Source organism: Amblyomma maculatum, chromosome 3 (genome assembly GCF_055883805.1).
Source record: "Amblyomma maculatum isolate TAMU_Amacu chromosome 3, ASM5588380v1, whole genome shotgun sequence".
Lineage (NCBI taxonomy): Eukaryota > Metazoa > Arthropoda > Arachnida > Ixodida > Ixodidae > Amblyomma > Amblyomma maculatum.
Window position 1 is genome coordinate 184,612,986 of NC_139346.1, and position 12,790 is coordinate 184,625,775.

General features: G+C 41.7%; 2 protein-coding genes across 2 annotated transcripts in view; both read left to right on the forward strand.

Moving 5' to 3' along the window:
- Positions 1-6,281, forward strand: part of pasha (microprocessor complex subunit partner of drosha) — a 29,567-nt gene extending 23,286 nt beyond the window's left edge. The window contains exons 15-16 of the mRNA XM_084598921.1: positions 1,385-1,495; positions 4,843-6,281. Of these exons, the coding sequence (XP_084455047.1) occupies positions 1,385-1,495; positions 4,843-4,914 (183 nt within the window). The 3' untranslated portion in view covers positions 4,915-6,281. The remainder of the gene's footprint in view (positions 1-1,384; positions 1,496-4,842) is intronic.
- Positions 6,282-12,116: 5,835 nt separating this feature from the next.
- The window catches only part of LOC146197152 (Fanconi anemia group J protein homolog), a 69,330-nt gene continuing 68,656 nt past the window's right edge, over positions 12,117-12,790 (forward strand). The window contains exon 1 of the mRNA XM_084598923.1: positions 12,117-12,333. The gene's annotated coding sequence lies outside the window, so the exon portion shown is untranslated. The remainder of the gene's footprint in view (positions 12,334-12,790) is intronic.

Consider the following 12,790-nt stretch of genomic DNA (forward strand, 5'->3'; position numbering starts at 1 on the left):
AGCGATCGTCAAAATAGCACTCCTCAAACCTGAACTGCATATTGCGAAGTTGGCTGCGCACTTCTGACGTGTGCTCAATGGCAAGAGGGGCAAAAAATGGACATCCTCACCTGCGATAATAGGCAGACTACTTAGTTTTGGTTTTGCTTTTATGAGCTTGGTGTCGTTTCTGCCAGCTCGCATTGACAGCATCAGTTGACCGCGCATCAGCCAGCCAACCGATCGCAGTTGCAGTGTTTTTCCACACTTTCATCCACGCGGTTCTCTGTTCTTCTACTGGTCCGAACATGTGTGCTCTTGGAAGTGCCATTCAGCACGTCTTGCGGTGACGCTTCACATGCGCTGCAGGCTGCATGTGAGGGAGCACCGCCGCTATTGCGTTGCACTGCGAAGGATGCCGGGGTAGCCCTTGTCATTTTCGAGCAGTTCTGTTGTGATGCCCCCGACTATATGCACGCAATAAAGCGTTGACGGAAATATGAAAAATAATTTTTGCGGCGCTGTTTTAGTCTAAAAATTCAAAGACCATTGCCCAATTTTTACCAATCAAATTTACAGTAATTCAACTGGCTCTTGTCAGTTTTTTCGAGTCCATTCGATCATTTGAGCTTCGGATAATTCTTTTTCTTGTCCCGTGGAGTTCTAACTACTGGTCTTGTACTGCATTTTACCAGGCTATATTGGCCAGCGCAGGTTTATGCAGTGTTCATAGTTGATCAACCACGCCTTGGCTATTGTATTTTCTCTCGGTACCAGCAGCCTCGGTTGAGGAAAAAAAAAAACATGCTGATTCTTTCCAAGCATAAAATGGTGCTTGGCATTTGTTGCTGGCATTGAAGCAACTTTTGTGTTAAAACTTTTTTCAAGTCCCACTTATTTATGCCAAGCGAACTTTAAGCCAGTGTCAAGATGACTTCATTGTGTACAGTACATACTTTGCCGCCCTGAAAAATAAACAATAAACTTTCACACTAGTGGCGTTACACTCAAAAGCTACCAAACTTTTGATGTACCGGTAATAGATCGGCAACACTGGTCTTTTGATTGCCACTTAACATTTCTAGCAATTAGTCACTGATCCCGTGATTTTTCTATGCAAAGAAATATTGACATTTTTTCTTGCTGAAACAAGCAGTAATTCGCCTGAAGGGCTTCGCTGCTAATGCTGACTGGTTGCAGTGGGAGGAGCAAGTTAGTGGCCTTAAATCTTGGGCTGCTGTTGTCCTATGCAAAGTGTCACTGGTTTCTTGTGTGCCTACAGAATGCATTTATGTTTGAGAGCTGCCTTGGTGGTGATAGCTTGAAAATCTCTTTTATCGCAGCATTTGTTGTGCAGTTTGGTAGGGGCGCCTGATGCAATCGATGCACCTGAAACGCTTTGCAGGAGGAAGAGCAGCGCATTACAGAGCTGCAGAGCAAAGCCAGTGCCAACAGGCCCAACCTGTGCATTCTCAAGAAGCTCAAGGAAGAGATGACTAAGCTCAAGCAACGAAAGGTGAGCACTCGGCCGGGGTCGCTCGTTGCTAACCCTTCATGCAAGTTGTGTGACATCACGGGGCCACATACCATGACAGGCGCTGTAGCAAGTGCACGTATGCAAACAAGGATCCGCAGAAGAAGCTGCAAGCGGGAGTCAATGCTATAGCGCCATACTCTTAAAGGCGAAGCTTAAATGCCCCCCCCTTCCGCCTCTCTCGTTTAAAAAAAAAAAGAAATTTATTTGCAAATACTCTTGTGACTTTTGTTAGATAAACATAGCAATGGTGGGGACAGAGCATAGAAATAAGATAGCAAAATTGTACTACTGACTGCTGGTGCAGTCAGCAGTATAATGCAGAGAACCATTTTACAGTCTACAGGCAAGAAGAAAACTTAGAACATTTCAAGATAGTAAGAAACAAACTACTATTGTTGACTGGTGATCAATCTATTTAGCAGGTCAACGACCAATTTTTCAGACTCTCTAGGGATCACGAAAACGTCCGGAATTTCAGGAAGTCCAAAAAATAAAATTTTATAGAAAAAATCACTTTACATAAACTTCTGAGTGCCACTTTGTGGAGGAAGGGGTCATTATCCCAATCTGATGCTTGACGGTCTAACTGCGCAATGTTTACACAGACAATGGGCTACACCCGGCATTCGCTGGCTGAACTGCCGTCGGCACCTCACAGACGAGCGCGCTGGCTTAGACGAAGCCCAGACACGAAAGCGAACCTGCGAGTGTGAGTTAGTCGAACCGTTACGTTTTGAGGATGCTTCACTGCATAGTCATAGTCATCATCTACCATGCGGTGAAGCATCCTCAAAACACAGCGGAGCCGTGTTTGCAGCTATTACTTCGCACTGCATAAAGGATCCTGTATTTTTAGCTAAAATTTTGCTTTATATAATCACATTTTCGACTCCCTTGAAGCCTGGAATAATTCCGTTCCACAATACATGTTATATGGAGGCTTGGCTATTGGCAGTGATGCCGCGGCAAATGCGAATGAAGTCCGAAAAGTCTAACAATCAGTTGCAATGTGTCAAAAATGTCAGGAGCTGATATATACATTAGTTGCATAGAGCTTGTCACAGTGCCACGAAAAAAGTCCAAATAGCCAAGCATGTCCGAAAAATCAGGTGTCCGAATTTTCTGTCTCTGACTGTAGTTGTATGGCTATGATCATGATTAGACAGTCACAGGAGCAGCTATTCAAAATTGGCTTTGATTTGCATGTTTAGTGACAAAGACCTATATCTTAATGCCTGTAAATTAGCGGTGTGTGAATGTTCGAAATTTTATATACGAATCGAATATGTTTTTCGTATTCGAAAAACTGATAATTCGGAAGTCTCCGCAGAATGTAATGTAGAGGAAAGCAGATAGGGGGAAGCAAATCTGTCATGTCATGATTGAGGTGCTATTTCATGTCTGCTAACAAATGCAGTAAATAATTATAATTATTCTCAAAACAGTGAGCTTAAGGGCATGTCCTTGAAGTATACTCTTGCTAGACATCCGCCATCACTTGTATTTTTTTTTTTTTCTTTTCACTTATCTAGCATCATGCGCGTTTGGGAGTAGAAAAAAAAGAAAACCATTATTCTGATCCCTCAAGGAATCATTTAACAAATTAGGTCAGTGTTATGACTTTTAGCCACTGTGACACAGTACGAAATCTAGTACATTACTTTGAAAACATAATTAGTGGTATTCCACATTTCAAACCTGACTGACTGGCTTTCTTGAGATGTGCACTGACTATGGCCAAAGGGGAGAATTTTCATATGAGAAATGGCTAAGTGCGGCAGTGTAGGGGGGGAGGGGGTAAATCAGTGTTTCAGTGTTTGGTCGTATTTTTATTCCTTCTGGCACATGACTGTTTTTGTGTACCAGGCCACTAGGTACACACACACACACACATTACAGTCAGGCATAGCCATTTCTGCTATATTCGCCACTGCTCTTCAAGTTGTGGAAATGCTATCTGGAAGGTTCTCAGTCGTCCCTGAACTGGGTGCGACAAGAAACGGAACTGATAGTAATCTCGGCAAGTGTCAAATACACCTGTCACCGTTGTCACCACCAAGCCCCTTCCTTTGAGAGCCTTCTGTGACCTTCCTGATTATTGACTGTCTCTAATGGCATTCCTACAGAAAAAAAAAAAGGTGTTTGTGTGAATTATGGCTTTAGAGTGCTTGCGTTAAAGGTTCCTTTCTTCAGAAAATCCGGCGTTGTCAGTGAAAATTCACAGGCATGGCTGTGGCGCATGGCTGTGGCGCATGGTGACATGTGATATGGCTGTGCACCGACTGGTCGTCGCGTTTTGTGGCGTCACGCGACCATATGACAGGGTCAAGTTGGCAGGAGCTGCCAACTCAGGCTTTGCCTTTGAGATCGGAACGCAGCCGTCCAGGGCTCTTGGGTACCTGAGTTAGACACGCTGTCCTTTCCCTGGCCATACAGGCAGATTCGTACGTCTTGGTTAAAGCGGTGCATCATATCTATGTCAGGTGTTCTTTCACACATTGGGGTATCTTACGACTGTATGTTAATTAATATGCGTAAGATAACAGAAGCACAAATATAAGATTACTGATTAAGCAAGTAGCAAAGTAGATAAACGCAAATGAGGATTCACAACGGTAGCTGGCAAACGGGAGCCATTAGCACTTTTGAATCATACCTTTAAAGGAGTATTTTTAGGTTCGTGTTTCATCCTTTGTGAAGGTGCGTAAGACATTACTGTGCACAGAATACCACGTGATATTTTCCTTCGACCGCTGAATAATTCGTAATCGAATTTCTTTTCTCGCCCCTTTCGGTTTCGGTTTCAACAGCCGAGCGATGGCTGTGACATCAAAAGTCAAGGTCTAGGGTGCGTGAGGCATAAAAGAAGACAGCGATGTAGTTGTTCCTCTGTCGCTTGAATTAACTAGAATGTGAAATCAGCTTGCCTCAAGAACGGGAATCACAAAAAGGGAAGAGTCAGTGATTGCTCCTTTTTCTTGCCGCACGTGACCTAGACTTTGTTGTGCCATCACATCTATCTCTCGGCTGCTGAAACTAAAACTGAAACTGGTGAGAAAAGAAAATTCAAATACATATAAATTATTTAGCAGTTGTAGGCGAAAACCATGTGGTGATAGATGTACAGAATTCTCTTACACATCATTAACAAGAAGAAAAATGCGACCAAAATTTGGTGTCTGCACTCATTTAAAGGCGTAGCTTAAGTGTCCTTCTAACTTTTTGTGTTACAGCTATGTTTAAATTTTATTTAGCGCCCCATTTCAATGTATTCAGTGCATTTGACTGAAGGATTTCTGTTTTTACCACTCTTCACACTGCTGCAGGAGACCGAGAAGCCCATAGGCAGCTTCAATCCCCAAGACGTGGAAGTGAATCTGAAATATGTTTCGCTCTGATTTCACAGCCACAGCAGTGTTGTAGTCAAAATGTTCTGGTCAAGCAGCTTCTGGTTGTATTTTGCAGATATGACTTTTGTGCAAGCATCCCTTCTCTTTGTCATTGTTTAATGCCACCTTTAATGCCACCGAGTGTCAGTCCGTGCAATTGTTTAATGCCACCTTTAATGCCACCAAGTGTCTCTCTGTGCAATGTGAAAGACTGGCGGTCGTCCCCGCGTTTTTCTTTTACTGTCACAAGTGATTTTATTAGTTGATGCATTGGAATGAACGAGTGTCAACAGACCCATAAGTCACAGCCATTTGATAGTTGCATAATTTTACCTTTTTTTTCTTCTTCTTCTTTTCCTTCTCCTTTTGGCAGGGCCTCATTTCTCCATCAGCACTTTTCCCTTCGTGCAGCTTTTGCTGTAATTAACACTTAAAACAGTCGGAGCTCTAGGAGACAGATTTGCTAGAGCATGCTGCAAATTTTCCAAACATCTCGATGCTTCCTTTTAGGCATGTTAGTCAAAAGATTTATCGGAGAGTATAACTTCTTTCCACCCCCTTCTTTTTTGCCTTGCTTTAAAATTGAGATTCATGAATGTTCTGGTCTTGTCGTCGTGAATGTATGGAACTGTGAGAGCGGCATCAACGAGCTTACTCATGTGGACGTCGCTCAATCTGAGCTAGCCAGCCCAAACATTTTGATGCTTTCTTGGCACTTGTGGCTTATGTGTAGGAAGTCAGTTTTGGAAGTTCGCTTGTCGTGTGTGCTACAAAGATTTTATGAATTGTGAAGGTTGTTATCCAAGCTAGGAATAGGGTTGCAAAAGGTCTGACCTCCTCTTATACACGCACATGTATGTTTTTTTTCTGTTGAGCATTGACTTGTTGGTGAAGGTTTACCTGTGTGTAGTCGAAGGCACAGGAATATTTGTTTTTGTTTTGTAACTTGGTTGTATAATTGTGTGTATGTCTTCAAAGTGTAATATCTGTCTTGTTGTAATGCCCTGTATCAGGCTTTCCTTTTTTTAACATTGTACTATGAAGTCACAGTGTTTACTATAGCAGACATTTCTAGGGCTTTTCTTTTTGTGTCACCTAGGAATAAAAGAATAAAACACTCCTTTTTAATCGAGCATCTATGTCATGAAAGAACGCACAACATATGCGACGTTTCAAGGTTTGGTCGTTTTTACCAAGTGTTAATGGATATGCCAGTCATTAAAGTCAGTCTGTCTGTGTCATTACATATAATACTATACATGTTATAAGTGTGGTGTGAAAGCTGTGTTTTGTGATCAATTTTCCTTGCATTCAGTGGTTGGTTTGCTTTTGTTACTTAAGCCACCTCATTCTGTCACTCTCATAAGCAAATGAAATCGCATGTAGGTTCCACTCTTCTGTGAGAAAGTTCTCAACGTATATTTTACTTTATCCACTATTATAATCAAGCAGTCGGGCTCACAAGTCGTAGCGCGATCTTAGAAGGATCAGAAATCAGATGTCATGCAGGCTTGTATGGCTACCTACTTCAAGATGCCTCATAAGATGGCCCTTGTGACCTTGTTTTGGGGAATAGGGTTGTAGCAGTCATGTCCTTGTCTTCACCATCTCTCAGGTGCCTTGATGATGGGTGCCCATTTGTGACGCAGACGTTCTTTGCTCAGTTGGTTGATATCATTCATTGGGCCCACGTGCTGTTTAAAGACGTGCGGTAGGCACAGAGTGTCAACCTTTGTAGCCCGGTAGCCCTCTTTTGTGTATGACAGAAGTAAGATGTCCTAATGGCACAAAAATGGCACCGTACATAGTTTTGACCCTGCATGGAGGTGGCAGTGTTAGGTATTGGTGCTTTGTAGGCCACTGTTTTATGCCTAGTTTATTAATGCGAGAGCATTGCTTCGCTATGTTCACAGATTTCTGACCGCAGGCCTCGTCCGCAAAATCGTGTCCGCAGCAGTTGTACTTGAAAAGTGGTAGAGGTGAATGAGTGGTGTCAATCGATAGAGGGTGACATAATGTTGCTGCCGAAAAAATAATTAGGCCAATAAGTTAATTAGGTAATTAGTTAGAAGCAAGAAAATGTAAAAGGAAAGGCAGAAATGGTCTCATTCAATGGCTTGGTGCCACATTTGAATGTATCAAATACAAGAATAGTTATTTAAATCAGTCAGTTAAGGTGACGTCAAGGATGTGACGTCACGCAACATGAATTCGAGCCAGAAAAGGGCATAGGAAGGGATAGGCGTGCAATTTGAAAGTACCAAAGACTTAAATAGTTAATTAAGGGAGTCAATTAGGTTGACGTCAAGAATGTGACATCACGCAACCGAAAGTAGAGCCGAAAAAGGGGATAGGAAGGAATTGGCATGTAATTTGAAAGTACTGAAGACTAAAATGCGTAAACACAAAGTGAATTAATATGACGTCACGGAACGGGAAGTAAAGCCGAAAAAGGCCACAGGAAGTGTGCAGGTTTGTGTTTCTTTGTTGCTGTTTTTCATCTTCTGCATTATCAAAAATGTCTCTTCCTCTTAACTTCATAATTAAGATACATGATGTATTGTAGTCAGTGCTCCAAGGATGTGAACAATGTTATTGTGAATCATAAGCATGTATGATGCCTATGTATGCAAACTGTGCTCCACTAATGATTGAATGCGAACATACTGCAAAATTACGATGAATTCACAATCTCACTTAAGAGCAGAGATTGAAGGCTCTGTTTCTTGTTGCACTCGAAACTTTCAGGTTTTGTTCTCAGAGGTTTCCAGTAGCCATTTCAAAAATTTTGCTTGTGTAAAAAGAACTAGAATATATGTAGGCCTCCTCGCTGGTCTGGAGTGATAGGCATGCATTTGTGAACAATAAGATGAATGCCTAGTCAGCAGCATATTCTTGACTATTTGAGATGAGGCACTGCAGTCTGCAATTTGAGCTGAAGATTTAAAACAACAATAGTACTGTCGGTGGTAATGACACTGTGGGCACTGTTGTATTTGATCACCATTTCTTGTTTTTCGTTTTCAACAGCTGCCGGCATGCTGGCTTGCTCTTAGCCCTACATTTTAGCCGAAATTAAAAAATTGGACCGCGCGGAGTTTCTTCTGAAGCTGATCAGCTTTTTATTCATGTGAGTGTGAATGTTTAGCTGTTTATAAGCTAACTCGTGTTTCTGGCAATTGGAATAAAAAAATAATGCTGCTGCTTGTATTAGACAGCCAGTACAACTCTGCTAGACAGCTTAAGGGAGCAAGAAAATTTTCATGGTGGTCATGACACAGTTAAACCTTGTCCTCTTTGCAGAAGAGCATCTCAGGAGTAAACGGTTTGCTCATATATTATATGGCACGCCCTATATTGATAGAACCTGCAAGGAAAAAAAGGGTGTAAAGAACCCTTTCATGTTTCCAAGCTAGAATGTCACTATTGTTTTGACGTTTGATTCAGTCACTTATACATTCCAATGTATTTGACACATTAAACCCCACTTACCATGTAAGAAGGCTTATGCGTTGTAAAATTCATCCTGTTCATTTTTTTTTTTCTTGCTTTTCAGCATTGGTTCGTTTTCTCTTTGCCTTTTGTTGCACAAGGCATATCGTCTAGTACTTGTTTTGCCTTTTGAGGGTCTTGGTCTACCGAGTTTGCACCTTGCTTGAATGTTGGCGGAGGTGACTTGAAAAACAGGTGCGCACAAATGTATTTTAAAGGCAGGGGAACTACAAATTAAAGTGTCATTAAATAGCTGTGTTTTTACAACAAAGCTATATGTTCACTGGAAAAGAAGTTTTTGTGTGCAATAAAAAAACAACTGGCATACAAGTATTGGGGTCAGTGGCGGTTTCTTGCAACTAAACTGCAGCGAGGCGAAAAAAGCTTTCCATGTGGATTCCAAGGCTTGGCTACAATGTCATTCACCGCAAGAAAATGGTCACGAAAGTTTTTTTTTTTTTTTTTTTTTTTTTTTTTTTTTTTTTGTCGTCACGTTTGAATAAAGTTGGGTCAAAATAAAACAGTTCCGCTCTCAAATTCAATTGTTTCAGGTCGTCAGGTAATTTTGTGAATAAATGTGTTTTGCTGCTGGATGCTGGATTGGCATCAGCAGTTCAAGAAAGAATTGCAGTGCTTATCTTTGATGTACAAGAGCAATGCAGGTCCATCAAGATCCTCGTAGGGACAGGGTCATTGCACAGATCCTTGTTAAAGACTAAATTAATACTAATTTTACCCTCGTACTTTTTTTTTTGCCTTTTTGTTTCTCCTGGTATTCCAAGTGATTGTAGAGCACCCATTTGGTTGGTTGCTCTTGCCCATGTGGACAGTATTATCGCTTCCTCTGCCTCTCGAGAGTAAATGCACTTTTCCTTATTGCATGCTCGCTATGAGATCTTTTTTTTGTTTACATTGTTGCCCATGTTAAAGTTGGGGTGTTTTTGCAGTTGTCTGTTGGAACTCTCCTACCTTCAGTATCTAGAATAATATTTCACAGCATTACTATTGAAAATTGCTGAGCCGTGTGACCCTGCCAACTCATGCTTGCATTGCTTTTTTTTTTTTGTATTCCCATATATGGCAGTGTGCACAACACTCAAGTCAACACTGAGTTTTGTTGCGAAAAATTAAATTGCAGTTTTTTTTTTTTTATCTAGGTTTAGTAAGCTGTGCATGTTTCATGAGTTTTAGTGTTTCTTGTGTTAAATATTGCTTACTTGTTGCCTCTACTTTATACACATTATGTTGTGTTATGAAAGTCAACATTTTCACAGAATTCTGTTTGGATAGGGTAAAAGCAGAGAACAACTCAAGCCACACTTTTCGAGAAAGAGGGTCCCAACATTTTGAGACCGCTGTGACTTATTCTTAAGGGTGACTTGGAAGAGTGAGCAGCAACCACTTTTAAACATTTTGAACTGAACTAGTTTGTATTGTGCATAATCTTTCATCTTTGCACTGTTCAAGAAATGTCCACAGTCATCAATTTTGGAACCAAATGAAACAGTGTTGGGATGTTGGAACCTTGTCTCTTGATTTTTGTGTTGTACATTGCTTGATTGCTGCTGTGCTTTTCTCACAGTTAAGTATGATGTGCACATGTTTTTTCTACATCCCACTGCTGTGCTCTAATGTTTGGCAGCATTTTAAACTTCTTTTCTAGTCTGCCCAGTTCTTCATGGTCAAACCTGTGTAAATGGAACACAATAAAATGACATCTGTTTGTGCATGTCGTGTCACATTGTTGGAATGGCTTTGACTTTCGCTGAAAATGCAGTGGCAAGTTTAAAGTCTCCACTTTTATGCCTTTAAATCCAGGTAAGTATGACATAGTATGAGAGAATGTTTGCAAAATAATTTCTGCTTATCTATGTCGTGCATTGTAAGAAGGGGTTTGCATTTAACCTAGCACTGAATTGAGCCAAATGTTCTGGCAAAATGCAAACGTGTGTGGTTGCTACATGTTTAGATTTCTGTGTTTACTGAAATTATTCGCTTATGTTCCATATTTAATTTGCAAGAAATTTGTGTAGTGTTGCATGAGCCATTTTAAGTATGCTAACAGGCACTGCCAGATATATCCACCCTAGTAACTTAATTGTGAAGAGGAAACTTTATTAATGCAAGGAAACGACTTGACGAGGCTCTTAATTGAGCTATTATGGATGCTTAGTTGTGGAGAAACTATGCAGATGAGGCACAAGGAATTTTGCAAGTTGACTATTTTGCTTGATCGGAATCCTCTGCATTGCCAGTGCGATCCTTACTTAACGTATACATATATTATGCTGAGGCATGCAAAAGGAAAGAAAAATAAAGAACTTCTGCCCGTGCCACAAAACAGTGAACTAGAGTGCTTTTATTTCACTGTGTTAACATCTTGCGCACATTTGCACTGGCACCTCTTTTTGAGTTGCATCCTTTGCAGGCCACACGCTTTATAGTGTGGCCCGCAGTTATAAAGTAACCTGCTGTTAAGGCTTTTTTGTTTACTTAATAAGCTAAGCATCAGATCAAATTCTGACTTGTCGGGAAATGCTTTTGAGCATGAGGCTCTTTTACTGCATCCCATCTCAGTGGTGCCTGCAGTGAGAAGCCCAAATGCGCCAACTACCAGGGACCTCCAAGTCCCTACCTCCATATCCTAATGGGTAATCTACAGGACATCCCTGCAAGTTCTCTACTGGGATATGTTCGAACGTCCAAAAGGGGATCTCTGTGGGATGTTCCATTTACTTTCCCTTTATAGGTCCATGCTAAATACGTACTCCAGGGCAGTTGTATGGGATCATGCACCATATGTCGCACAAAAGCGAGTGAAAGAGAGCCAAACAATTTCGCTAGTAATTTCGGACACAAAAGGCACACTGTTCACTGTATAGCTAGAAATAATAGGCGCCGTCCCTGCTACGATAATCAACAGCTGCTAACTAAAATTTCGGTTGTGCTTATGTTGGGAAGTTACAAACTTTTTGTCCATTGTGGTTTTTTTTCTTTTTTAGAACTGTAAACAGAAAATGTAAGCTCATAATTGCATTAGCTGAAGCATGAAAACTGGCTCCTTTGGAAAATGTATACTGTGCGGTTGGTGTCCACAGAAAAGCGTGACAGATATTGCACCTTTCCTTTCCTGTAAACCAATTTAATTTAGGTGGGAGTGAAGTGGAAAGAGAGGAAAATGAGCCGTTGTGGAGGACTACGCAGTAAGGGTGGCAGTTCCTGGCCCTACGGGGTTGGGACGGTAGGTCAACGCCACTTGCGGTGGGGGCTATCCAGCCACCGATTTTTATCTGTTGTAGGCTGTCATTGCACCCGCCACTTCTTCGGTGGTGGACGACGGCTGCTGTTGCGGCGCGCGTCTTTTTCTCCCTCATCTTTTTCCTTTCTTCTCTATTTTCTCTTCTGTCCGCACGAGGCAGCAGAGGTGGCTCAGCTACAGAGCCAGCAGCAGGCCCGTGAATTTTCTTTTCCTTCTTCCTACGGCCACAACAACAACAACACTTGCATCGCGCGGCACACAGACGCCACTTCGTTTTTAAATAGCGCCGTACATTGGTTCTCGGCAACTGAGGCAAGTATATATCTGCCATGATTTGACAGGGATCGTGATCGTTAATTATGCATCTCGTATACAGGTGTAAGAATTAACGACAAAGAAATGCACGAAGGTCGCGCAAGGCGAAAGCGAAACGTCGCGAATTTCAAGTTAAGCCGAAGTCGATTTCAGTCGCATTCAAAGTCGCATCCCATGATAAGAGAGTAATGGCGGCAAATGGCGCGGAATTTTCGTGCTTATATATGAGAAATTTATTTCACCGTGCCAGAATGGAGCTTTTAGCAGCTTGCTCTATCGCTGACACTATGCGTGCCCCCCACATCAGTCACAGATCGGGTGAAACTGGCGTCTAAAAGCTACGGATTCCTCCAAGGCGCCAGGTAAAAAGAACACCTGTTTGTGTTTGAATGCTTAATACCTGTAGGAGTCATCCTGAATGCGTGGTGACGTGCATTTTGTTTCGTGTTGCAATGTCGTCGACATAGTCGGCAAAAATTTCAATAAACATGTGCTAAATGAAAGCAAAAATAGCGTTGTGCTGACTGCTCCTGCCGCTTCCTGTCGGAAATGCCACAAGCTCGGTAGTCAATTTGCAAAGCTGCATGTTATTAAAATTAGGATACCAGCTTACCAGCAGATGTGGTCTTATTTAAGTACACTAACACGTGCTGGCTAGTGACACGTTGACATTACTTACTTGAACTGAAGCTATCGCTTTCCGTTCATTGCATGCAGGGGCGCTTCGAATTTCCCGAGTGTAGTAATAATGCTTGCTGTGCTTCAGTATTCGAATAAATTCACTTCTTGAACATGCAGATCACAGTTCATGCACTGCGG